Here is a 27,631-nt window from a genome sequence, read left to right as displayed (position 1 = left end):
GCAATTAATGATCTCTAGTTATAAGGTAACCCAAGAGAAAGATGGTTCAATTGTAAAGCGGTTAGAGTAGAACAAAGGAAACAACATAATAAAAAGAGCCAACTTTGGAAGTACACATTAATAGCATAATCTTTAACAATGTAAAGTCCTACCCGTTAAAAGTAATTGATACAGCTTATGAGATGGTGAAAGAGTACGACGGCACTATAAGATAGGAAGAACAGAAAATGAAGAAAATTAAAAATGGCGTATTGGATAGTCAAAAGATGCTGAAATGAAGACAAATTTGATAAATCTGTTAGAGAGTTAAAGAGACAAATTTGATAAATCTGTTAGACAGTGGAAACAATGGCAAGAAATTTCTGGTCACATCATGATGGCAGATTCAAGAGCCCGGGACTAACAATGATTGACATGGAAGAGGCAAAAGCTGCAAGAGAAGCACTACTCATAACAGAAGAAAATGGACTCCACAAAAAGTGAGAAAGTTTAATTCTAAGCATGTAGAACATACTTGGAGGTGAGCACTCAATGGAGGGAAGGAAACCAAATTGACTTGCTCAGTTGCTTGTAACAAGAGAAGCACTACTCAATTGACATGCAGCTAGATAATGAGTTGTAAAATATTTTAATATCTACCTAGAATTGTGTACAAAATCTATATTTGCCTTGGTTTTGTTACAGATCATAAAAGTTAAATTTGACTATACAATAGAAACTTATATCTTTACCCTTTGCTTGCATACAAGCATCACATACCTATCTTTAATAAAAATACAGTGATCATATGAAACAAACTATATCAAGATCTTGCATCTTCTGCAACTGTGGTCGCAGCACTTTCTTGTGACCCCAATAAAAGACGACAATTACATTTTGTTTTAAGTTTAAAAATATCAAAACATCTACTCTTTTTTTTCGATTGCTACCATGTCCTTGTAACCTTGTTTTATTGGTGATCATAGAAAATGCTGCAACCGCGATATCTGCATATATGAACTCAGAAACGAACATCATGTATTTTAAATTCAAAATACCCCCTGGTTTGCTTTTACGTGGATGGGCTCAGATTGGGGTTTTGTTAAAATTTGAATTAGCTCTTCGAACCCAAAGCAATGTAAAATGATAGCTAAGTGGGCCAAACAGAGTTGCATCCCTAACGGATATTCTGTGACCGTAGTAGCAGCTGATGCAAATGACGAGACCCATGAATCGCAATGGGAAATCGAGTCAAAGGAGAATGACCATATTTCTCGTGACTGATCTTGGCGCCTTGGCAGGCAATCAAAGAATGTAAGGATTGTCTAACACCTTGCTGCCTTTTGAGATTTTGAAAACCAGTGAATCAATAGGATCATAGGATGGGGTGTTGATGTTATGATAAATCCAGGGGATCTCTCAGCTAAGACGCTAAAGAGAGACCAAGAAAACAAAGCCCAGCCTCATCCAGTTATCAACGGCCCTAGATAAAAATTAAAATACGAGTCCTTTTTATTTTGGAGATCAGGAAGCAGTCTGCCTCATGTCTAGGCCTCTAGGGTACCATTCCAAGCGCAACCAAAATCAACGCTGCAGCAAAATTTGGAAACCCCTCGTCATCACAGAAACATCACCTTTATGCATTGAATTTGCTCGCGTTCCATGCTGGCAAGTTCCTCGAAATAAAGTACGAAATCAAGCTTGTCTCTTCACTTCAACGTCTCCACAGGAACAAACCACCTGGAGTCTACATTCATGGGGTCAAGTTCGTATTGTGCCTGGGGTCCATAGCATATGCTATAGGATGTAAAATGGGTTTGACTATGATATGAAAAAGATATGATATCTGAAAAACTTGTTACCAGTCAACTGGAACCATAAATGGGGTAGCCAATTAGGTGTCATTTACCAAAATTCATGGGTGGGTTTTGATTGGTCAAAACTATTCCCATACCAAATCTTTTCCGCATCATAGATTTTCCCATGTAAAATTGGTGATCGTGGGGAAACAAAAGGTGTTACACAGGACGGGAGTAACATGCCCCACAAAATCACCAAAACAAATAGAAGCTAAATCACCAAGGGTACAAAAATATCTGCTAGTCACTAGAGAAAAAATTGGTGCACGTGGGGAGTATCCCCACGCAATTGTGAACTTTTTATTTTTTATTTTATTTTTCGAAAGCACTGGTCACGAGCCTCTTTTAATGATTTCAACAAAAACATAGGAATTAGGAAGTATACGACCAAGCAACAGGAGAAAAGCAATTTGTTGCAAGACTAATCCCTCGGTACATTTGCACCGAGAGAATTACATAAATTACATAACATTAAAAAAGGTTAAGACAACAGGCAATTTGTCACTACTACTCCCAGAAACCCCAACACTATAACCAAATTCAATTGAAGCTACCACACTTCATACAGTCCTATCAATAAATGTGATCCCAAGCAGGCCCAGCAGTCGCAGCCCAGGAGGTCCCCATTCCGCCAGCCCAAGCCCAGACAGCTCAAGAAGGAACCTCGGCCCAGGAGCATCCCACGAGACCTCCCACTCGATTTGTCTACATTCAGAGGTCACGTGAAGATTAGACAGAGGGAGCACGAATCCTGTAGACCCTTCGGTTCACAGGAAGCGTGCATCTGCCAATGAAAAAATGAATACGTCGTCTTAGTATCTTAACAGGAGCTTAACGAGGCTGCTCAGTTAATAATGGTCTAACTGGTTGAACCAGCCACTAAAAGACAAAACAACAATAAAATCCAATAATACTTCTGTTATGTTTGTGCCTTGAATTCTTTGTGGTGATCCACTTCATGAATCTGCTCCGAATTAATTTGAGAAAAACCCAAAGACAATTTCATAATGGTTTGCAGTGGATGCGTAGGCCCATAGCCACCACAAACCACCATTGGGGGTGTGCAGCATGGACCTGATCCATATTCATCTTATAGGTCCGAACCGAATACAAAGAATTGTGTATTTCGGGGGTTTTCCTCTCTTGTAAAGAGTCTTTGTCTTGTGAGAGATGTGTGAGACATTGGGTGTATTTGGGGCTTAGGGTTTTTATGTGAGGGCACAAACTCTGTATTTCTTCTCCATTGACATCTTCATAGTGGATTTCTATTCCTCCTTCGCCCATGGACATAGGCTATAAGCTGAACCACGTAAATCTATGTGTTTTTGTGCTTCTCTTTATCTCTACTTTTACATTTAGTTTAGGTGCCATTCGAATCTGTTTTCTTGGGTTTTTCTGCAACAACTTCCATCTCTCATTCGAACTCCCCTTCCACTGTCTCTTAACTCTTAAGCCTCAACATACTGTAACTAGACCACCAGCCACCACAACAATCGATGTTCAACGTGAGGCATCAACCGATGACCAGAGACTAACGATAAATTCTTCTTCTCTTTCTCCTCCACCTTATTCTTTTTCTCATTTTTATCGACAACAATCCTCTAAAATCTTAAGGCCGTATCCCAGAACCCCAACACCCTCTGTCTGATCCTACGACAAGAAATCAAACGCTACCAGCTGCTGTTGGAGTAAAGCCTAACCTTCAAAATTAAGATCATTAAAGTAGGCTAAGCTCTGACATTTGAGGGGGAGAAAAGGAAAGCATGAATAAAGCCGAATTGCTACTTGAAGTATTAGGAGAGAAAATCCATCCAGGGACAGTTAAAAAAATCAGTTGTTCGTCATTACCTTCAGTTTCTTGCTTTCTCCTATTCCTTGAATAGCAAAAAAAAAAGGGCAATCAAAACTACACACTTAAACCTCATTTCTAGTAGCTCTAAAAAATTCCCTAATCCTCGCTAAGTACATGTAGATTTTCCAAGAGCATTTAAACACTTGAAATTATGGACTGAATAATCCAAGAAGCAACCGGCTGTAGCACAATTACATGAGGTTTGGATTACAGTCAATTTGATCCCAACACACAAAAGTTAGTAGCAAAAGATTACCTGAAATTCTGAATACTAGAGCAGAAAACATTGATCTCACAATGCATGAAATCAGCTAATATGTCGGTAGCAATGCAAGAGTGAGTGTTCTGATTGATTTTGGCCTTCTTCTTTGTTGTTTTTTGACTTTTCTTTTTCTACCTACATATCCTGCACTTCCGTTCTGTCTGTGACAGGAAGAGAAGAAGAAGATGATTTTACCGCCGGTCACCGATCATCGGTCTCCCAACTTGGTTGTTGTGGTTTGATGCTGAAAGACAATGAGGGGAATTCGAATGGAGGTTGTCATTTTTCACCTTTTTGTCTTTTAGTGGCTGATTGGACCAACCTTAAAAGAGCAATTCCATTAAATTCCTATTAATTTAATAAGATGACATGCCCATTTTTCATTCGCAGGTGCACGCTTCTCGTGAACCTGAGGGTTCACAGAATTTGAGCTCACTCAAAGAGAGGGAGAGAGCCATGTGTGTAATGATTGTAATCAGGCCATTACTATATAAGGCCTATTTAGTTATTAGTATGAGAGTTATTTTCCAATTTTCTTCCTTCTTCTACCTTGTTCAGAAGGCAGAGCTTCCTCGAAGAAGCCCCCCCCACCCCCAGGATAACGAGTACCAGGGCAAGCACCACGGAAGATCAAGTAGACTGAATTGAGGTTCAGATGTAGAAGTTTGATGGCAACTTGAAGAAGATCAAAGAAGCACTGTCGGTTCTAGTAGCCCAAGTAGACAGGATGTCAGCAACCACTAGAAGGGATGGAGACTTGGAAGGATCTAGCAGCGGCAACCAGAGAACAGCAGAGTTTGTCACTAGGCGGTCAGTGAATATCAATTTTCCAGTCTACTCAGGTGAGGATCCTGCCCCTTGGATAAACAGGGTTCAGCAATACTTCGAGTTCCATGGGGTACCAACGAACCAGAGGCTTTCCATTGCCACAATACACTTGGATGGAGAAACCAATCACTAGTATCATTGGCTCCAGAGATCCCATCCACAACTAACTTGGATGGACTTTACAGAGGGGATGAATGTCAAGTTCGACCCCTCTAGGTATCAAAACTTTGATGAGGCCCTAACCAGATTAAAGCAGACCACCATCATAAGGGACTACCAAAAGGAGTTTGAAATCCTATCTTCCAAGGTCAAAGGATGGCCGGAATCTGCCCTCACTGGCTGTTTCATTGGTAACCTCAGGGAGGGTATTTGCCTGGAGGTGAAATCCATGCAGCCCTCCAATGTCATGGCTGCAGTTGGGTTGGCAAGACTGCATGAGGAAAAATTCGAACACACCAAGAAGCTTTCGGGTCACAGGTGAGAATGACCCCTAGTCAACCACCCAGGTCCGATGAAGGAGATGGGGAAACTAGGCAGGAAGAGACCATTACAGACAAACCAAAGGAACCCCCACCCCATGAATATTGTGAAATATCCATATAAGCCTTGACTAGGGTTCGGTCTAACTGGACCATGAGGGTCTACGGGATTTTGGCGGGCCAACCAGTAATGGTGTTAATAAATGGTGGAAGTTCCCTAAACTTCGTGACTCATAACCTATCCAAGCAGTTGGACTTTACAATTCGACCGGTTAACATGTTCTCGATCCACGTGGCAAGCAGCCCCCCCCCCCCAGTGCAATGGGCTATGCAAATCCATGGGCCTGAAGTTGTAGGGCCATCCCTTTTCCGTGGATCTCTATGTGCTAGACTTATGGGCTTAGGTGTAGTTCTGGGAATACTCTGGCTTGAGCAGTGTTGGGCTCAGTGTTGTGCAATTGGGTCAGTTTCACTATGGAGTTCAAGGTAAATGGAAACCACATCCACCTCCAAGGGAAGGGGACACTTTCCCCAACCACAGGACCCCCAAGGTGATTCTCAAACTCATGCTTCATGCGTGGGCCCCTATTCTCATGCACATGGGCCCTCTTACTGTTGGACCTAACCTAACCTGCTTTGAAACTTCCCTTGAATGAGTACAACAGACAGACGACCTCCAACAGCTACTATCAGAATTTGGTGACATTTTGTGAGCCTACTAGGTTGCCCCCTCCTCGATCCCAAGACCACCGTATCCCCATCAAGCCTGAGTCACAACCCACTAATGTCACCCGTACCATTACCCCCTTTTTCCAAAGAATCAAGATTGAGAGAATGGCCCAAGAACTGTTGGGGAAACAACAGATCCAATCCAGCCACAACCCTTACTCTTCTTTCGCTCTCTTGGTCAGAAAGAAAGATGGGTCATGGCACTTTTGTGTCAATTACCAGGCTCTCAATAATATAACTATCAAGGACTGGTTTCCCATCCCTCTCATTGAAGAATTGCTGCTTAAATTGCAGCAGACCATCTATTTCTCTAAACTAGACCTTAGAGCCTGATACTATCAAATCCGGATCCACACGGATGATATCCACAAAACCACTTTCCATACCTATGATGGGCACTACGAGAGTTTCTGGTGATGCCCTACAGAAATCCGTGCTAGTATTCTTTGATGATATACTGGTTTACAGTCCAACCTGGGCCTCCCACTTGGCCCACCTGAGAAGCACTCTAACAGATTTGAGACAGCACCAGTTGTTTGCCAAACAATCTAAATGCAACTTCGGGAAGCGGAGAATACACTACCTCGGTCATATCATAGAAGGGGGACAAGTGACCACTGACCCACAGAAGGTCGTAACAATGAAGGAATGGGCTAGGCCCACCACTGTACACAGTTTGAGAGGTTTCTTGAGCCTGACCAGGTATTGCTGTAGGTTTATAAAAGGATATGCTAACTTGGCCGCTCCCCTTACCAGTTATTGAATAAAGACTCATTCCAATGGAACGCAGAAGCTGAATTAGCCTCTGAATCCATTAAATTGTTGTTTCTTCCCCACCCACATTGGCCTCTACTGGTGCATCGGGCATATCAATATTTTGAACCTTGGGTATAGGGGTTGTACTCATGCAAGGAAGACAACCCGTAACCTTTTATAGTAAAGTTCTATCACCACAGGCCCAGCTGAGATCCACTTATGAAAAGGAGTTAATGGTTGTTGTGCTCTCAAGCAGAAGTGGAGACATTTACTAGGCTGCAAATTTACCATCTGTACTGACCAACGAAGTTTGACGTTTTTGTGTGACCAGCGAATATTGACTCTGGAATAACAGAAATAGCCCTCTAAACTCCTAGGCTACGACTTCACCCTAGAGTACAAGCTCAGCCCATCTAATTGTTGTTTCTTCCCCACCCACATTGACCTCTACTGGTGCATCGGGCATATCAATATTTTGAACCTTGGGTATAGGGGTTGTACTCGTGCAAGGAAGACAACCCGTAGCCTTTTATAGAAAAGTTCTATCACCACAGGCCCAGCTGAGATCCACTTATGAAAAGGAGTTAATGGTTGTTGTGCTCTCAAGCAGAAGTGGAGACATTTACTAGGCTGCAAATTTACCATCTGTACTGACCAACGAAGTTTGACGTTTTTGTGTGACCGGCGAATATTGATTCTGGAATAACAGAAATAGCCCTCTAAACTCCTAGGCTATGACTTCACCCTAGAGTACAAGCCCAGCCCATCTAATGCGGTAGCTGATGCTCTATCCAGGAATGAGGAACTGACCCAAATAGCCATTGCCAACAACACAAATACTCCACCCAAACCCCTATAAGGCTTCTACAGCTGCTACCAATTCCAAGGCAGGTGTGAGATGATGTAACCATGGACTTTATAACTGGCTTACCTAAATCTCTGGAAAAGTCAGTAATTCTGGTGGTTGTAGATCTGCTCAACAAATATGCTCACTTCATAGGTCTAGCCCACCCCTATATTGCGACCCAGGTGGTTCAATCTTATGTCTGACAAGTGACCAAACATCATGGTACCCCAGTCTCTATTGTAATTGACCGTGATCCAGCCTTCATGAGCAGGTTTTGGGAAGAGTACTTCAAGGCCCAAGGGGTCAATATCAACCACTCAACCAGTTACCACAAGCAGTCCAATGGGCAGACTGAGATGGTCAACCGTTGTCTTGAAACGTATCTTCGATGCTTCGTCAATGAGAAGCCGACCCAATGGATGAAATGGTTAGCCAGGGCTGAACAAGGTTCAAAATATCGACACGTATCGGCCCATATCGGCCGATACGTATCGTTCCGGGACCCCTCCGATACGCCCCTACAGTGGGTGTATCGGAGGTCTGACCAGTTCAGGGGGTAGAGGAGACCTAAACCGCCCCCCTGAACCAGTTGCGAAAAAAAATAAAAAAAGGGCCTGAAACACTATCGATTCGCCCAATATGCCCATACCGGCATATCAGGCATATCGATATTTTGAACCTTGGGGCTGAATATTGGTACAACACATCATATCATGTAGTAATTGGAACCACACCCAATCCTATATGTGCAGGAACCCCCATCGGGCTCCACTCCAGTAGCAAAGGTAGAGACACAGCTCAACAGCAAATGAAAACATATTACAACAGGCATCAACAAGAGGTTGCTTATCAAGTAGGAGATTGGGTGTTCTTGAAACAACAGGCCTACCAGTAAACTACCATTGCCAAAAGGACCTGGTAGAAGCCATCTCCCAGATACTATGGCCCTTTTCAGATAATAGAGAGGGTAGGGGAGGTTGCTTACAAGCAAGATTCAAAGTATCGACATGTATCAGCTCATATCAGCCAATACATATCGTATTGAGAGCACCCCAATACGCCCCTACAGAGGGTGTATCGGGGTTCTGACCGGCTCAGGGGGTGGAGGAGCCTTAAACCAGCCCCCTGAACTGGTTTTGAAAAAAAAAAAAGGTAAAAAAAAGGACCGATACTGCCGATACGCCTACCGGCGTATCGGGCGTATCGATATTTAGAACCTTGCTTACAAGCTTAGCTTATCACCATCCTCGAAACTCCACCGGTGTTTCATGTACCCCTACTGAAGCCTTGCCGCAACAGTGTGAGAGCAAGTCCAATCCTTCCCCCTACAATGTTGATGGAGAGCTCTTGAAATGGATCCTCACCAAATAACAGATTTCAGGTGAGTAAGAGTCGATCGTAAAATCATGAAACAAACACAGGTTCATCGAAGGGGCTTTCCATTAGAGGATGCCACGTGGGAAGATTATTCCAAGTTACAGCAGCAGTACAGTCATCTAAACCTTGGAGGACAAGGTTCATTTTCAGGGGGAGGAGCTGATAGAACCCAAACAGGCCCAGCATTCATAGCCCAGGAGGTCCCCATTCCACCAGCCCAAGCCCAGACAGCTCAAGAAGGAACCTCAGCCTAGGAGCAGCCCACGAGACCTCCCACTTGATTTGTCTACATTAGGAGGCCACATGAAGGTTGTTAGAGAGAGGGAGAGAGCCATGTGCGTAATGTGATTGTAATCAGGCCATTACTATATAAGGCCTATAGAGTTAGTTATCAGTATGAGAGATATTTTCCAGTTTTCTTTCTTCTTCTACCTTGTTCAGGAGGCAGAGCTCCCTCGAAGTTGCTCTGAGTAAACCTATCAAATTCAATTCAAGCTACCACACTGCATATAGTCCTATCAATAAATGCCTGCTTATAAACATTACCCATTTCTCAAAAAAAAAATAAAATAAATGTCTGCTTATTAGGATTTAAGATAATGAAATTGAGTTATCATAAACCTAAGTAAACAGCATACAATAGCTTCTTCAGTTATTAATATTAGTGTGTGAACTGCATTTCAAAAAAGTGTGAATTTATTCAAATGTAAGCACTGGAAATTGTATGCACAATTTCATCACACTACCAGATGCAGGTATATTTCATCTACTATTGCAAAATAAAGAAGGAACTGATACAGATGTAGACATTTGAGCATATTTAATCATACCATAGGTGCAGGCACAACTTGAGCAAAGCAGAACTAAATAGAAAAATAATGACCCACTGGCTTACCCACCAAGAAGGAACAAGAAAATAATTCACTGGCTGAGCCATGCAGTGTCTGAACTATAGTCAAGTACATATCACCCCTCTGGTACATTAGGTAAGTGGCAATTCAATCAACTCAAGAAAGACATGTCCTTAAGTTCCGGTTATACCAGTGGTTAAAATAAACAAAAGCAAAAGGCAAAAAGCAAAAAGCAAAAAGCAAAAAACCTTGATGTACCAGAAAGTATATGAACTTAAGGGTCTTTCTACCTCTCCCTCTCGTCCCACCCCCCTCTCTCTTCTCTGTTATCCTTGCCCCAACCACCTCTCTTTGCTCTTTATACTACAGCATAGCACTCTTCCTCTTTTTGTGTGAATGTGAAAATCTGGTCCCTTGTGTGTGTGTGTGAGAGAGAGAGAGAGAGAACTGATCTGGACAAGTATTAACAAAATTAAATATCATAAGACATTTAAATTTGAAAATTATTTTTATCTAAGAGATAAGGACAACACCCTGTGTTCGTTCCACCAATGCCAGGGTCTGAGGAGGGACAGATATATGCAGCATTAACCTGCAGATACACAGAGAAGTTGTTTCCAAGATTTGAACACCAGTCACCCAGGTTGGGGTTCAAATTTTGGAAACAGCCTCTGTGTAAATTGTAAAAAAGGAATATCCTGCATGCCTAAATTGTTAAAAAGGAGGACAAGCACCTTAGCAGCAACTAGATTGCAAAGGGTAAAACATATTTGAAAAGCTTTGTGGATCAATCAAAAGAAGCATTCAAATGGTTTGGAGTAAACCAAAACAAAACAAAATGTTTTAGGGTGGAAAGCAAGTTAATGAATCCAAGCTTCCTTGTTTGTCACCAAACATAAGAAGCTGCTGCTTTCTGTTTTTGTTTTTGTTTTCACCTTTTTTTCTCCTTTTGTTATCTTTTATGGTGTCTACGAATTAAAAAATGCAAACTGAAAAGATTATGAAGCTGACTGTAAAAGCTAATAATTACGTAACATTTTATAACTAACCCTTTTGATGATGACAACTTGCAGCATACTTAGACAATTTAGGATCAGGAGATTCAGATCTCATTTGAGACTTTCTCGTGAGGATCAGGGGGCCCCTTACAAAAAAGCTATCAGAGTTGCCTTCAGAAGCAGTGGAAATCATTGTTGCAATATCCTTTGTTCTACTCGTTAGATGAAATCCAGAAAAATGGTTGCCCCATATATCATATGTGAACTCGTCCCCAAGTCCACCCTTTTCTTCTGCTCTAATGCTCTTATCCATCACAGGTTTGGATCCGGGAGCACGAGCATCTGGGGAAATTGCTGAAGTTGAAGTTAGAAATGGAGGGCTTGTGACATAAGGTGCAAGCCGACCAGCAGATGGAAAAGTAGCAGATGGCAGTAGTACAGGTTTGCTGCTTGCCTTTCTTAGCACAGATGGCTGCTCCTTAGCAGAAAGTAAACAATTGTTATTGCAGGATATAGGAGAAATCTCAGGTTCCAACAACCTATCATCTCTAGTGACTTCAGGAATCTGTCCTTTCTCATGGTAATGGGTTTGGCCTGCCACTGTCGCAAATGGACTCCTACTCTCAATGCCATTGTCAATATCAGGAGAAGGAGATAGAGACCACATTTGTTTAGGTGTAAAAGAAATGACTGGAGACAATGGAGAAGAAGGTGTAGAATTCCCACTCTGGCTACTTGAAACCTCAATAGTTCCTGTTAATCCTGCAATTCCACCAACAGGCCTCCTCTTCCTTCGTCTTCTTCCCTTTTCTTTCTCAATCCTAACTTTAAGGCTACCAGTATGTGATGATTCCACCAAACCAGAGTTCTCAATTAATGCCACAGACTTCAATACTGAAGATGATGACAACAGAGGCTCTTCTTTTTGAGGCTCCAACATATCAATAGTCTCTTCTTGGTTATTCTGCATCAATTTCGTATGTGGAGAAATTATTCCCTGATCCCCACTTGAGCAATCAGAACATCTACCAAAAAACCCCAGTTCTGAGGTCTCATCTTCTCCAACTCGGTTAAATGGGGGGCTATTCTTGTTTTCATACATGGAAAACCTACTGTTTCTTTGGTTACGATGAACACGAGATTTTCCAGCCCTGCCAATAGTGATAATAGAAGTCTTTTCGTTCTTGAACAAGTAATCAAAAGCAACCAAAGACATCGGTTGGGGAAGGATGCAGAAGAATACAAGAAACAATAAAGCAGCAGCAAGAAATATCAAGGAGAATTTTATCACCAGGATCCATAAAAATGACTTCTTACAGATATTGAGCATGTCCACCGGAAGGCTTGCCTTCATGGGGATCACAAATATACCAGTGGCCAGGGCCAACTCAAGGTCTCTATGAACCACTGCAGCAGAAAAGTCTGTTTGGTATGAGATTAGAAGCCTTACTGATTCCCCTGGTTCAAGAGCAAACCCTTTACAAGTATGAACCATAAACCCATCTAACTGACAATCAGATCCCGAAACTTCAATTCGTTTCACCACAAGAGGCAGGTCTCCTGTGTTTTTAGCATATAGCTCTTTCAGCAAAGGCTGGAAACAAATGGAATTAGTGTCTTCTTTGTGAAATAAAAATTCTGGATGTGAAACATTTAGAGGAATTGGCATGTGTAGCTTAAATTCTAGTCTCTGAACAGGCTCAGAACCCTCAAGCAGGGCCAGGGAAAATGACCCTCCAAATCCCTGTAGTGGCAACCACTCTACACCTGAAAGGTTGTTTCTTATCAGCACTGAACTTCTCCACCCACATCTGTGTGAAGGGTGAAAAATAATTGGCCCAAAAAGAGCTCTGCCATAAGGATGGACATAGGCCTCCGTCACTGCATTATCTGCTATGGAGAACCCATACCTAGGTGTAATAGAGTCATTCAGAAGCAAACTACATGAGAATGAGGGCTGTAAGGACTCATCAGGAGTCTTACATTGATCGATGACAATTGCTGAGTTTAGAAGAAGCTGCATTATTACAGGCTTTTGACTTGGGTTTTTGACAGTGATCCATTTGGAACAGTGAGTCCCCACCTGAACAATTGGGAAGAGTATCTCATGATCGTCAAGCACAGACATGCCACTTGTACCCTGAGACCTCCAATTTTTTAACACCAATTCATCTGTTCCTGCAGTCTTCATCGCCTTCAACTGCAAGTTGGCAGGAATACCCGCAATTGCTATTAGGAACATAGAAATGAAGTTAAACATAAATACATAAAATTTCTGTCAGAAACAGAAAATATTTTTTCCCTTTAAAAAACATAAAGATGAAAGACAGTTATCCCATACATAGTAAATCTTCAATCATGACCTTGGATGCTTATAATGGATATTAATAGAAATAAAGCACTAAAACCAAAAACAAGAGTGAAAGCTTTTTTACTTCAAGAAAGAAAGAAAGAAAGAAGAAAATTGTAGAAAACTGCAATTCATCTTGAATGAACGGCCTTAAAAACCTGTAGTATGAAGGAACTCGGTACTATTTACAAAGGATGACAGGAAGCATGAAAAGGGATCCTCAAGCTCTTATCTTCTGGGAGAGGAGCAAAAGGGGAAGGAAGAAAGATGGGAACGGGTGACTTTCAGGTATGACAGAAGCAAGAAGGTAAAAGGTTCTGAGAAGGTTAAAGCAAAGAGTGTTGAACGTGATGCTGATCGAAGAGATATCTCTATCGATTGTGCCCCAGTCTTCTGCGATCGTGACAAAGATTTTCCTGGTTTGATTTCTGGAGCGGTGAGTCAGGAGGTGGTTGATGCCACAAATGGCTTGGACTGATTTCTCTCCTGCTGAGGTAGCAAATGACATTTTGGGGGAGAAAACGAAGGAAGCTGGAATAGGGGGAGATGACGCTGAACTTGAAAAGATTGCAGGTGATAGTGAAGGCGGGTTTGAAGACAACGGCGGGGTTGGTTGAGTTTCTTCCCAGGTGGAGTGCTCTGTTGTTAATAACAGTACTTTTAAGGAAGTGGTGGTAGGAAAGTTAGGTGTTAGGCATGGATATAGGACAGAGGGTGGCAGATGTTGATAGAGACACTTCTGTTGAAGTGACTCCCAAGAAATCTTGTGGAGCTAGGAATATGCACATTGTTCACATAACCAAGGTGTTATCTCAGCTGAAACTTGATTTGGTCAGGGCAATAGTGTCAACAATCAAAGAGGCTAGGGACGTGGACTCTCGGGTTCCTAACAGTTTGGATTCTCGGGTGGGGATTTGTCAGCATGAAAAACACAATGGAACTGACGTCAACTCTGAAGTGAGAGATCCTGATAGAAATCTTGAAGATCAGTAGAGGCCTGGAAGAGTTCCTATTGAGAAAACTGTGGAGAAAGAAGTTGAGATTGGAAAAAATCTTGGCTTGTTTTTTTGGGGAGGTGAGGAGTTTGCTAAGAAGGCTTTTGAGGAGTTTGAGAGGAAAAGGAAGGAAGAGAGGTTGAAGAAAGTTGCAGTTGGGAAAGGAACAGAGGCGTGGGATGAAGATGATAATAGGCAGAAGGAAATGTTTGAGGGGGAGGATTAGGGAGTTGGATGTCTAGGTCCTGAGTAGTCTCGGAGTGCATGGAGGTGGGTGAAGGTGTCCGGAGTCGGTGCTTTTGTCTCTTTGTTTGAATGTTTTGTATTCTGGTATCGCTGGGTGTAAGTTGTATTAGTGTCCGTCTTTTTTCTCTTGGGTGATTTCTTGTTACTTTTCCTTTTGTAATCTCTTTTTTCTTTTAATGATTTTTCTCTTTATTCTTCAAAAAAAAAAAAAGGAATGAGCAAACTCTAAGAGCATGAATGCACTTCATTTTGTCTTCTGGTAGTTTAAGATTCACTTTAAGCAGATGTTCAACACATTCATGCATCTGGATGTATGCAATATCCAGCACCAACATAGTTTTGAAACTCTGAATTGTATCAATGCAGATATACTAAGCATCATGATCTATCTTTTTGATAGTAAGGAAAAGAAAATTTTATTAATAGAAAAAGGAACAACAGAGATTTCACCAAATACAATAAAACAGACATTAACTGCAACTCAACAACTCATAAACAATGGACTGAAAACAGATATATGTCAAGGACCTCAGTCACCCATTTCCCCAATGAGACTCTAATACTGCTAACCAATCTGTTTGAAGATCCCTTTATGTCTTTCAACTCCAAATGGAGCAACACCAATCTGTTAATGTCTTCTATCCCTTTCCTTCCATTCCCTCAGCATACCGTAAAAAGAATAACACTCCATAATATCTTCAGTCTTCTATTCCTTTACATTATCCAATACCTTTTAGAAACAATGTTGTGTTTGTTTTATATCATTTCTAAGTTAAAGAGCCATTGAATGTGGATTATTTGGCTTTCACGTCAAACTTTACTATATCATCTTAATCTCTTGTTTTAAGCATAAAGATGGTAGATATGATTTATTGGTAGGGTAAATCATCTTTCTGTATATATTTAAATTTCAATATAAATTTTAAAATTTTTAACTAGTTTGTTAAAAATTAAAGGATCTTACATATTATGATAGATTCACAATTTGACTTTATTCGACTTTCTCTACAATTTTAATTTTCATCTTGGGTTTGCATCTCAAAGGAGTTTCAGGGTTTCAGGAACAGATATTTTGATAGTCTTTTGGAGGTAGATCATCATCATCTAAACCTTGTTCCAACTATGTGGGGTTCACTACATGAATCCTGTTTTGCCATTCCATTCTGTTCAGTGTGACCCAATGTTCAAGGATGCATCTTTATTTGAAACCCTTTCTAGCTATTTCTTTTGAAATGGCTTGACTCCATGTACTTTTTATTTTCTGAGGGTAATCAAACTTATAAAAACAAGTGTTGTAAGGACATCGGATGCCTGTAATATTCTTGGGTGATATCTTATCCCCTAACCATGGACCTTCTTTCTACTTTAACAAATTTTCCTTTTATTATAAAAAACATAGAAATAACATGATGACAATTTTAAAACGTTAAGACCTCTTATTAAAAGTTAGTAGAACATACACTTTGATATTCACTTCACTGACATTGTAGAAAAAATTACTAACAAGGTGTTAGGATGGAAAGGGAAGCTGTTATCTAGTGGAGGTGAGTTGGTGTTTATAAGACAGGTTCTAAGCAGTAACCCAATATATGTCTCACCACTATGCATACTCCTCATGGTGTACTTAGAAAGTTAGAAGGATTGAACAAATCTTAGCAAATTTCCTGTGGTCAGGTGTTAACTAGGACCAGAAACATAATTGGGTGGTCAGGGATAAAATATCATCTCCTTTTGAAGGAGGCCTTCAAATCAAAAAGTTGGTTGATGTTAACCAAGGATTCAAACCAATACAGGATACGCTACAACTTACAATGTATTCACTGAGTTGTGCATATCAGCATGATATGCATTGGTATTGAGCCGTATCTGTTGTACTGTCTAATACGCACCAATATGACTGACTCTGGTGAGTGCCTCTCAAAAAATTTGTAACTTGCGTGATTTGAACCCATCCCTTAAATGCAACCTTAAGCCACTAAGCCACCTTTTAACTTGTGATAATAAATGAAATAAAATAACTTTTTTATTAACTTTTATATCCACATGCAATCCAAACAAATACCATATGTTTATGTTCAACAATTCCAACCAAAAATTAAAAAGAATAATATTCAAAATTAGTATTTTATAAACTTTAAGGGAATAATGGAATAAATACCTATCAAATCCACATTTATATCAACAAATGATTTTTACTCTCAAGATATTTATACAAATAAAAATACTAAAAATAGAATATTTATTTTAGTACTTAAAATTTATAAATTTGCAAATGATATGCATCTTGAAACTTATATATATTTTTATAAATTATTAATTAATATTTTAATTTTACACTAAATAACAATTTATTATTTACAAAAATAAAAATTTTGTTTACAAAACATCCAAGAATATAATATTAAATTGAACCTATCAAATCCACTAATCTACATTTATAACAAAACTGATTTTTTATTTCAGAAAATTTATAGAAATTAAAATGTTAATAATGGAATAATTATTTTAGTAATTAAAAATATCTTTCTTCAATAACTTCCCTTCTATCCTCACATGTTCCTTCGATTCTACTTCATTAGACTTTGGGCTTTGGCTGGGCTTAACTAGATCCTGACGGGATGGCAGACAATCTGCACGAGCAACAGCACCACTGTTAGCAGCAGAAACAGAAATGACAGGGATAACAGGGTTACCTGAGGAGGATAACAATTGGTACCAAACTTGCAGGGACACCTAGATGGGTTCCTTAACTTGTTCAGACTCCCGGCCCCTTTCCCCCATGCAAACAGTCTCAGTATCTTGGAAAGGAACCATAAAAGAATCCCAAATTTAAGCTTGCCTCCATAATCAAAGTATCTATGCAAATGTTCTGGTTCAAGTGCTTGTCCACCGTCCAGAAACCCTATCCTTGCTGCAGATTTCTTAAAGCTTCTCCTCCTTGATCCACATGCACCCCCTGCTTTGTTTGTGGTCAATACTCTCGCCTTCATCTACTCAAAGTTGCAACTCTACAGTGTCATCTGAGTCTGTAGCCTTTCCTTTCTCTCCATCCACCTCTCCCACGTTCTGGCTTACCCCATGTACATCTTTCTCCTCTGAAAGTCATGTACAGCGAACTCGGTCTGCTTCAAAAAGCTCTAATAAGTAAAAATATTCATCTTGCTCCAGCAGCACTTGGACTGTACCTTCCATACTGCCAATACTAGCTTCATCATCAAAGCAGCAATCTTCCTCCCCAAGTTCCTCACAATTAATCCAGCCATATCTTTGTCCTCATCTTTCTGGTCATCTTTGGATCTAGAATATCTAGGATTGGACCTATCAATGGGAGTTTGAATCTTAACCCATTGTAGCGAGCAAGACGTTGAGGCCTTTGTCCTGTTAATCTTTGATGTGGACAATGATTGATGAGCCTTATCGTCCCCCATCGAGTTAATAAAACCCCCCTGCCACGTGACATTTAATTTATCACATGCACCCAATCCACCCACTAGACCACCCTACTGGATTCAGCTTGGTCTTTCACCTTTTATACCCAGCCCACCCATACTTTTAAGTGCCTCTACATAGGATTCCCTTCTAATACCTAGAGGATCAAGTTCAAAATTTGTTGAGTTTTTCCTGTTATTAGAAATTTGGGTGGACACTCTCACCCATTCGACTTTTCCTCTTCCATATTTAAAACGCCCAACAGTTCCCATTTGCAGGCCACTTCTCCGCCATGTGGCAGCCAACCTGCCACATCACCTTCTTCTTCAACCTTCATTTCTGCTCCTCAAAGAAACACTTCAGCTTCCAAAGCGATCCAAAGTTTTCTCCATCTGCCTCCAGTAAAAAACTCAAATGCCCATGGAATCAAATCCAGTTTTGCCCCCACAATCTTCAACCTCACAGTACAGAGGTCAGAGATATAAAAGGCTTCTAAAATGCCTCCACAAATTGCTGCAATTTTATTCAGAACTTGGATAACTGGTTGAAGAGGAGCTCAAAGATTCTGATCTCAGATCTTCCACCTTCCAGCTCCTTTTCATTACAGGACCGATTCCATCTTTCGATCAACATCCAGCTCTCTCTGGTCAAAATCTTCATTGTTTCAGTAATGGCTCCACCGAAGTTGATAATATCTCTCTTCTCGTCAAACGGCATTAGCCAGGGTGAGTCCTCACATAAGATTACTGTTAAGAGGTCCACCAAAATTCCTTTCCAATCCACTATTTTCTTCATTGCAATAACAACCCACCTCTTCATTCTTCCATCATAGTATACCCTCCACCATTATTCTCAGTAATGTCAAGATACTACACGCTATTTCCACCTTGGTATCTTCTGTTTTTTTCCCTTCATCTTGCCCCTCATCTGGCTTGGATATTTGCTCAATTGAAGCCTCAAGACCTACCTTGTCTCCAATACCTCTGCAATCTTGACCCAGCTTTGTTTTCCCCTTCCCTCTAGAAAGCAAATGAGTTGTCTTTGGTTTTTTCCAAAAGTTTCTGTCAACATGATGAAAGAACCCATGTCGTTGCATTACACCATTACAGAGTATCTTCTCCCTTATTGATCTGATCATCTCGCCCACCCAACCTGGTGAACTATTAACACCACCCCATCAATAAAGCCTTTAAACCAATCCAGAGATTCCTTTATCAGAATCACCATAGATTTCATGTCCTCTCTAATTTTTACCATTGAGCCTCAATTCATTTCCTCGAACAGAAAATTTTTTTCCACCATTACCTCCTTCCTCCACTTTGTTGCCGGAGTAAAGCCTGTGGCTGCTTCTAAGTGCTTCATTCTTCTCCCTTCCTCACAGACTTCCCCCAGCCCTGGTTTAAATCAAAATCTTCGGTGCCATGAAGCCATAGAGGGTGTGACCGTGCAATAAAGGTTGCCGTATGGCGAGTTTTCTACTAAACTAGCGTGGAACACCACTAATGCTCATTGTGCTTGGTACAAGGTATTGTGAAATCAAGACACTCCTACAAACTTTTTTTTTTTGATAAGTACACTCCTACAAACTTTCTTCAATTGGAAGATTTTGAGGTTGCCGTATGGCGAGTTTTCTACTAAACTGGCGTGGAACACCACTAATGCTCATTGTGCTTGGTACAAGGTATTGTGAAATCAAGACACTCCTACAAACTTTCTTCAATTGGAAGATTTTGAGGAGCAGGATTGGGGTTGACTCTCACATTAAACAATTGGGAATTCCCTTGGTGTCAAAATGTGTCTATTGTAAGAACCCTGCAGTGGAGAATGTTGATCATTTGTTGGCCCAAGGCTAGCTAAGAAGATTTGGAAGTGGTTCAGCAATGTTATGGGTGTGGACTTGGCACGCAGGAGCATGGTTTAAGACGTCCATAAATTTCCTAATATTTTCACAACATATTTTCATTTACATGGGTACATATTCCCCAGTGACAATATTGTAAATATGTGGAGGCTAGTCATATGTATGTGTGTGTGTGTGTGTGTGGAGTAGCAATGTTACTGTCCGCCTAATGGTACATGATTACCACTTTGAGCCATCTCGATATCCATTTCAAACATGAAGTTGAATATTAGTTTATGTTTGTGTAATAGATTGTTTGGTTGATCTATTAGAACCATTTGTATTTTCCATGAGTTCAAATTTTGCTCAAACTCATTCTATTATGTAGTTTTGAATCTTAAGGCTTATAGGACAACTTCACACAAATTATTTTGTCTATAACCTTAGTCTCTTAGCTTTGTTTAATGACTTGGAACAAGATAATAATTTAAAAAGGTATGTCTATCATTCTTTTATCATTTCATAAAACATCATTCTATATTTTTTCATATTTTACAATGGTTCCACCATGTCTATAACTTTAAACTTTGTTATTTCGTTGGTTTACTGTTGCAAGGAATTCTAATAATCAATGGGCTATGTTGGTAGGACGGTTGGCATGTTGCATAACATGGGAAATTTGGAAAGAAAGAAATCAAAGAAAGATGGAGGGTGTCTATCAGTAACCTCAATCGATTATCTTCAGAATTGCACAATGGGTGCATCAAACGTTTGTTTGGAAGAGCAACACCACTCCCCTTAGGCTCTTAATTTATCCCAATGTATTTCAGTTCTTAGTTTGTGTGTTCCTGTTCTGCCCATCAAGAAGAAGAAAGTCAAAGTAATCCACTTTAGTCCCATTGAAGATGGTCTCATGAAGCTTAGTGTGGATGGAACCTCTCAAGGCAATCCTGGTTCATGTGGAGGAGGTGGTATTGTGAGAGATTCTAAGGATGCATTTGTGGCAGTATTCTATAATTAATATGGGGAAGATATTAAAACTATGGGCAAAGACAATGGCTTTTCAAGATGACTTGGATCTGATTAGATCTTTGGGGATTACAAAGGTGATGGTTGAAACTGATTCAGAGATTCTTCATAATATTCTCAAAAGAGATTGTGGTACCCCTTGGAAGTTATTGTATTGGAAATCAAAGATCTCGAATGTTAAGTTAGATAATGGAAATTGATATCTCTCATAACTTTAGGGAAGCTAACTAAGTGGCAGACACTCTCTCCAAATTTGGCTGCGAGAGGAGAGTTATATGGGTGAATTACAGGCTCATATAAGAAGACTTGTTAATCAAGAGGGCATAGGCTTTCCCTTCCTCCGTGTAAATTAGCTTTTCTATTGGGTGCGTCAGATATTTCTATATAAGCTGATGGCCTGATGTATAGATTCTTTCGAGGGTAAGGCTTCTATGCCTTCCCCCCCCCCCCAGGATTTATTTATTTTACCATAAATAAAATTTATGGTGGCCTCCCCTCCAAGTTTGGGATTTTTTAAAAAAAAATGTATTTTGATATTCAAAAAGATGTAGCATGTACAATTAGTGGGGTTATACTGCACTGCAAAATCAAAAGGTCAAGGTGCCTACTGCCTAGGTTAACCATTTGCATAAACAACGGGTCCAAGAAGTTGGAAAGTTAGTTGAATATGCAACAATAAGTTTTTCAATTCTCTTTGTTTAATTTTAGTTCTTTAGTTTACATATAAGTACAAACAAATATTATGGTTTCAAAAATGATAATTCCTGCAGCTGCATCTTCCAAGTGTTAGTTAGTAAAAGTAATTCTGTAAAATTCAGGGCATTCTTACAGTATATAGTGCCAGACCATTACTCAAGTAGGAACAGACAAAGGATGAAAGTGAAGGAAGCAACTTCAAGTTCTACTTTTCACTATATGGCTTGCCGGACCAAGGTTGCATCCAACCAGAAACATTTGATAGGGGAAACTAGTGACGAGCTCAAATTATGGTGAGCAGAACTTGTCTATTCTTAGAATTGTTTGCTTTACATAGGTAAAAAACAGAATTTTCAGCAGTCATTCCATACAAGGTTCAAAATATCGACAAAGCTTTTTTTAGTTTTTTTTAAATCCGGTTCAGAGGGGCCGGTTTAAGGTCCGTCCACCCCCTGAACCAGTCAAAACTTCAATACACCCTCTGTAGGGGTGTATCGGGAAGCTCCCAATACGATACGTATCGGCCGATACGGGCCAATACATATCTATACTTTGAACATTGATTCCATATGTAAAAGGTTTTGGACTTTGGAGTACCATTGTTTATCTACAACATATTTTTTTGATAAGTTGTTTACCTACAACATATAACAGTTACAGAAGTTTATCATGATAGCTACCGTGTAATCTTGAAATTAAGTAGATTAATGAAATGCCTACCACTCTTAGCTTAACAACTACCATGGACCTATAATGGCCGCAAAAGTAGAATCACACCCCAATACTCTACCTGTGATGGTGATGGAATGCTGCTTCTCAAAGCTCCTGTCTTTTCATGTCTAGATTGCTCCTCCTCAGGATGAAGTTTGTACTCGATGTATGAATCTGGCATACGTCTCGAACATGCGTATGCTATATCTTGGCAAGGAATCTCAATCTGTGGACTAACAGAACCATTTGTCAATATGAGTAATTTACAATTCAAATATATACTGGATTTTTCAGGTAGAGGATCAACAGGTGGAGTGTAAGTAATCATCGCAATTTGTGTAACAGTGCCAGGGAAAAGTATTAATCCTTCCAAGTATTCAATATTGAAAAGATTAGTACTTTCTGCAACTTCACTAATCTTGACAATACTTAACAGATCTGGGGCCCCATTTCTTACAGAGAGAGCAACATTTACTATTTCAGAGACATCACATGGCAAAAGAACCTCGAGAAATATTGAAACTAAACCCATAAGTCCACTATATGCTTCTTTTCCATGCACTTCTGCTTCAAGAGGAACTATTAGTGTATCAATTCTATCCAGTGAAGAATTCTGCAGATGTAAACAAAAGGCACCAAAAACTTTTCCTTCTGTAGAAGATGAAAAATCTATTTCCATGATGGTTTCAGCGCCATGAGGATCAATCTCCCATTTGTTAAGAGGCCTAATTCCCACCTGTGGAAAACCATCTTGACCACTTTTGATATCTAACCATTCTTTACCATTCAGGAAAGAATTAAATTTATCAGAATCACCAGAAGTGTCCATTTTACAAGAAGTTTCTTCAGAGTGGGAAATATTCCCGGATGAGAAAGATATCCATGCAATGACTTCCTCAACAATGAGGGTACCATCAAAAGGGTTGTACAAGGTCAAGTTCTGCCTATATCTTCCACTGGAAGAAATGTTTAGACCAAGCAGAGGCTGGATTCTATAAGGAGACTCCATAGCAAAACCTTTAGCATGAATTAGGAAACCCCCAGAACTTGTCTGTAATACTACGTGAGCAGAGGACAAGCCCGGCCATCTTGGCAAGAAAACAAAACAAATTGTAGCAACTTCACCAGGTCCAAGCACCAATTCATCAGAATCACAAGGATAGAATTGTGTGTCAGTACTAAATGGTTCATAGATATGTAAAATGCTATCATTGTGAGTATTTGCCACTGTCAAGAAAGATAATGAAGGAAAATATAAATATTTCTGTCCCCAATCAAGTGAAGGAGGGTTTATTTCCACTTCAGGTATTGAAGAGCCATGAAGAGCACCAGATCTTTTATTTGCCTCCAAATTCTTGCCTATGCTAGATCTTAACCCATATCCTCTGCAGGAGGCAAGATGCCTCCAATCAATGCCATTATACTGAAGGTATGATACATCATGCAGTCCCTTTCTGGAGTTAAGAGAACATGAAACTATTCTGCCATTTAATAACTTAAATTGTCCATGATCCAATAACTGGCTTGAGGAAACATCCAACATACTACGTGAAAACCATTTGCCAGGTAATGTAACATCACCACCAATCATGGTAACTTCCAAATGAGATTCCTTTGTGTTGTCTTCTTCAGACAAATGACCAGACAGTGTAGAAGGAAAGCAAAAGAACTCAGAGTTGGCACAAACAACTTTAAGACTCATGCAGGATGGAGAGCTTCTCCAAACATAACTTGAGCTAACATCACTAGCAAAGTTATCTTGAAAACAGGCATCATAATTACCTCCATAAGATTCATATGCATCATACTCCAAAGGGTTCTGCATTCCATTCTCTGGCTGCAACACTAAATTGTTCCTTGTGGAACATGGCTCACAAGTGGCCAGGCGAAAAAGGATGCATGAAAGAACCAGAACATGATGGAATCCTCTGGATGGATGAAGAAACCTCCTGCGTAATAATGTTGGGGTAAAAAGGACAAATATAGAAAGTTAGTGAAACTACAAGTAAATGAAGCAGGTAAGTTTCCAAAAACTCGTTCATCTGACCAAGGAACTGAGGGGGAAAAAGGATGAATGAAAAGAAAAGAAAATTGATGCTAATCACTTAAAAAGCCTCCATCAAACGACAAAAAGCATCCTAAAAAGGTGTAGGTGATCCCTGGAAGCTTAAGCCATTAATGCATCTATATGCATGCATTAGACTAGCATTAGAATCTAAAAAATAAGAAAGTCAACAGATTACACAAAAAATTAATAAGTGATTGTTGAAACTTTGCTTTAAAACAAAAAACAATAGGTTATCGAATCTGCACTGGAAAATATGTAAACCTTTTTCAACTTCTGCAAAATTTGTTGTTTGATTATCTCAGAAAAGAGAAACACGAACTTTTATACGTTTCCTACACTTAACTTAAAACTTTTTATTTTGCAAGTAATCATCTCAAACTTACTTTCAGCGCGTACACAATAATCTCAATTTTTAATACTTCAAAACTAGTTTAAAACTTTAAGTTGCATTAACTAATATCCTCGGTCCAAATTCCGGTTCATAATTTAAGTGAATAAATATGGGAACTTAAGAAAATAAATTAGATAATGTCCATCTGTCCTAAAAACGACGATATGCATTCACTATTAATTAGTAATGTTCAGTCTAAGTTACAAAACCAGGATAAGGAACAAAGTTCCCCGAATAATAACAAAAAAAAGCAATAAAATTGTCATATATACATCACCAAGGGAGACGTATAGAACTATCAAAACATAAAATTTCCCAAAACGGAATATATATCTCCTCCAATCCATAGGTAATCTCATTTGCAGCTACTCATAAATGCACATTTGTAACCAAAAGAAAACCATGTTCAATCCAAGCTTAAGATACAGCAATCAAAACTACAAAGCAGAAAAGGAGTTTAAAAAATAAGGCCAATTAAAATAGCATATACAGTAACAGAAATGAATGAAACATAGAAAAAGAGAGCATTGACATTCAGGAAATATAAGCAGAAGAGATAACCAGGAAGAGTGGCACGCAGCTAAAATCAACAAGGACTAAGCTGGAATGGGGGAGGAAAGTATAAAAGGATAGGAGAAAACAAAAAGAGAGAATTTCAAAGAAAAAATAAAAGGATGGTTGGAGGATTACCGATAGAACATCGACAGCTGCTCTTCAGCTGTGGTGGTCGTTAGGGTTTCATTCTCCATCCCCCTCCGCTCCAAAACCAACCATCTGGTTTCGTCGATTAGGGTTTTCTTCGTTTTCAAAGCCAAGCAGAAAAAAACAATTTCTCAGAGGTTACACCAAGCACCCGGAAAAACGGAAGGCTGTGGAGAGCATCGGAGGTGGACGAGAGACAGGAGGCTCTTTTATGTTTTTGTCGCTGCCATTTAACTTCTACATTGACCAAATTGCCCACTCCAACTCCCTGACTGCGTCGTTTACTTCAATCATAAGCTGATAAATGCAAGGCCAAAAACGTAATTTTGTCCAGCGTTGGTCACTGGTCAGGCTTTCTTTTCCTGAAAATAGAATTAGTTAGGTTTAAAATGGTTCGAACCTTGAAGGGAAGGTGCCTTTCTTATGTCAGGCAAAGAGTGCACGGAATGGTCCTTACACGGGGAGAATCGAAGATATCCCCGATGTGCGGCTGCAATGTATTGCAGGTGGGTTTAATAATCCAAGTTTCGGAGATATTTCCACTTTTAGTTAATATATAAAATCCCGAGCTTTGGTGCTTTTAAGAAGCTTTATTTATTCATTTATTTGTTAATGGCCTTATCTTATATAAATACAATATTAATATTTAATGTATATGGACCGGTAAAAGTTTAATTTGCTGTCGTGAGTCGAGACATATTAAACCGGGTACGTACATGAATAATGATGTCCTTAAACGTGGCGGACCATTGCCCATGAACCGCTCCACTTGTTACTTCTGTGACTCGAGCCCCGAAGCCACATGGCTCAGCCATTCAGGACATGTCACTCTGGTCTCAAAGAGATCTGAGAATAGTCAACCGTTGAATTAGAATATCCAGTGAGGCACGTCATTTGCTGGTTGAAAACTATTTCTTTAAGCCGATCGGAAGGAGAACTGGCATAGTGGTATGTCGGACTGGCTTTACAAAGGTTCCAATCTGACGACAGAAAAAAAGAAACTACTACAATCAATCACCGTTATTGTCTTACGTATCTAGCTCGTTAGTTCCACCAGACTCTGAAGTCTGATCAGCCCCACCCTACGTGATCCCAACAACACTAATATCTCAATAAAATTTGTCGTTAATTAAGTTCACAATATAGGAGATAAGTTAATAGGGTAGACCAGAGAGTACTGGATAAATGTTTTTGTCCGGAGCCACGTACGTAGGGTAAGGATTCAACAGAAGCGACAAGAGGAAAATTAGAAGACGCGGGTCCAGGCCACGTGTGCGCTAATGGAGAATCTGCAGGAACGCGTGTTTTAACGGAAAACGTCAAGTAACGGCCAACGTCTTGGCGGCACTAGTAATCCCCTGATTTTTCTGATTTTCTCGATTTCGTTGTATTGTCTGATTAGAATGACAGGTAACTAAAAACCGTCACATTACCGTTGGTTTGCAAGATGGGGCTCTAAGCAACGTGGCCCATTACAATAATCAGTTTCTATTTGGCGGGAACGAAACGCGTGGACCCCAGTCCCAAATTAGCCATACAGGTGCTCTTTTGTCATTTTCCGTTGCTCGTGATCGAAAGAATTTGGTTTGATTGACGGACGTGCTCCGTCAGAATGGCACCCGGGCATCAAAGGTTGTGAGTGGGTCCATAACTTGACCACTTTCAAGGTAAATAGTCATCTGATTACGTACAAAACTCACTATAACTTTTTCGTATTTTCTATTAAAACTCACTATGATTTTTTTCATTTTCTCTTAGGTTTGAAAAGGAAAAATATATGATGCGGGAAAGACATAGTATAGAAAGAGTTTTGACCAATCAAAACTCATCTATGAATTTTGATAAATAACAGATTGAGTACCACGTTTATGATTCTAATTGACTACTCAAAAGTTATTCAGATATCATATTTTATCCATATTATAGTCGAATCCTTACCTTCGGGGCCATGTCATTAAGTTTTTTAAATTTATAAAATATTTTTATGACAAAATTATTCCTAATCTAAGTTCAAGCCCACACCAAGTGGGCCCAACCCAACTTAATAAATAAATAATTAATTAATTATTTAATTATTAATAATATTGAAATAACACGAATCAAAATAATAAAATAAATAATAATTGATAATAATTAATAATTATAAATAGCACAATAAAAAATAATAAAATTAAATAACCACTGATAAGAAATATTAATATGATTGAAATTTAATAAAATTAAAATAATTAAGAAAATTAATAATTATTTAATATTAAAATTTATGTCTGACATTGTTAATTGGGGTCTTTGAGTAATGCATGAGAAGGTCTCTAATTGAGTTGTGATGGAGGAGACCAGTATGGTTAGAAAGTTTC

The 27,631-nt window shown here is 39.6% G+C and overlaps 1 protein-coding gene across 4 annotated transcripts; it reads right to left on the bottom strand.

The window, feature by feature from the left end:
- Positions 1–615: 615 nt before the first annotated feature.
- LOC104605590 (uncharacterized) lies at positions 616–25,537 on the bottom strand. Of its 4 annotated transcripts, none has more exons than XM_010270418.3 (4): positions 25,263–25,536; positions 22,193–24,062; positions 10,869–13,017; positions 616–1,726 (listed from the first exon to the last, which is right to left on the bottom strand). In XM_010270418.3, the coding sequence occupies exons 1-4, from the start codon at positions 25,319–25,321 to the stop codon at positions 1,689–1,691; spliced, it is 4,116 nt and encodes a 1,371-aa protein (XP_010268720.1). In that variant the 5' UTR covers positions 25,322–25,536; the 3' UTR covers positions 616–1,688. The 4 variants fall into 4 exon arrangements, with proteins under 4 accessions (XP_010268720.1, XP_010268721.1, XP_010268722.1 ...); XM_010270419.3 differs by having other exon boundaries at positions 616–1,719; XM_010270420.3 differs by lacking the exon at positions 616–1,726 and adding an exon at positions 1,748–2,622 and having other exon boundaries at positions 25,263–25,535.
- Positions 25,538–27,631: the final 2,094 nt, after the last annotated feature.

This window comes from Nelumbo nucifera, chromosome 1 (genome assembly GCF_055504915.1).
Source record: "Nelumbo nucifera cultivar China Antique chromosome 1, China Antique-T2T, whole genome shotgun sequence".
Classification (NCBI taxonomy): Eukaryota; Viridiplantae; Streptophyta; class Magnoliopsida; order Proteales; family Nelumbonaceae; genus Nelumbo; species Nelumbo nucifera.
Note: the sequence above shows the minus strand (reverse complement) of the source record. Positions and strands in the feature narration are given on the sequence as shown.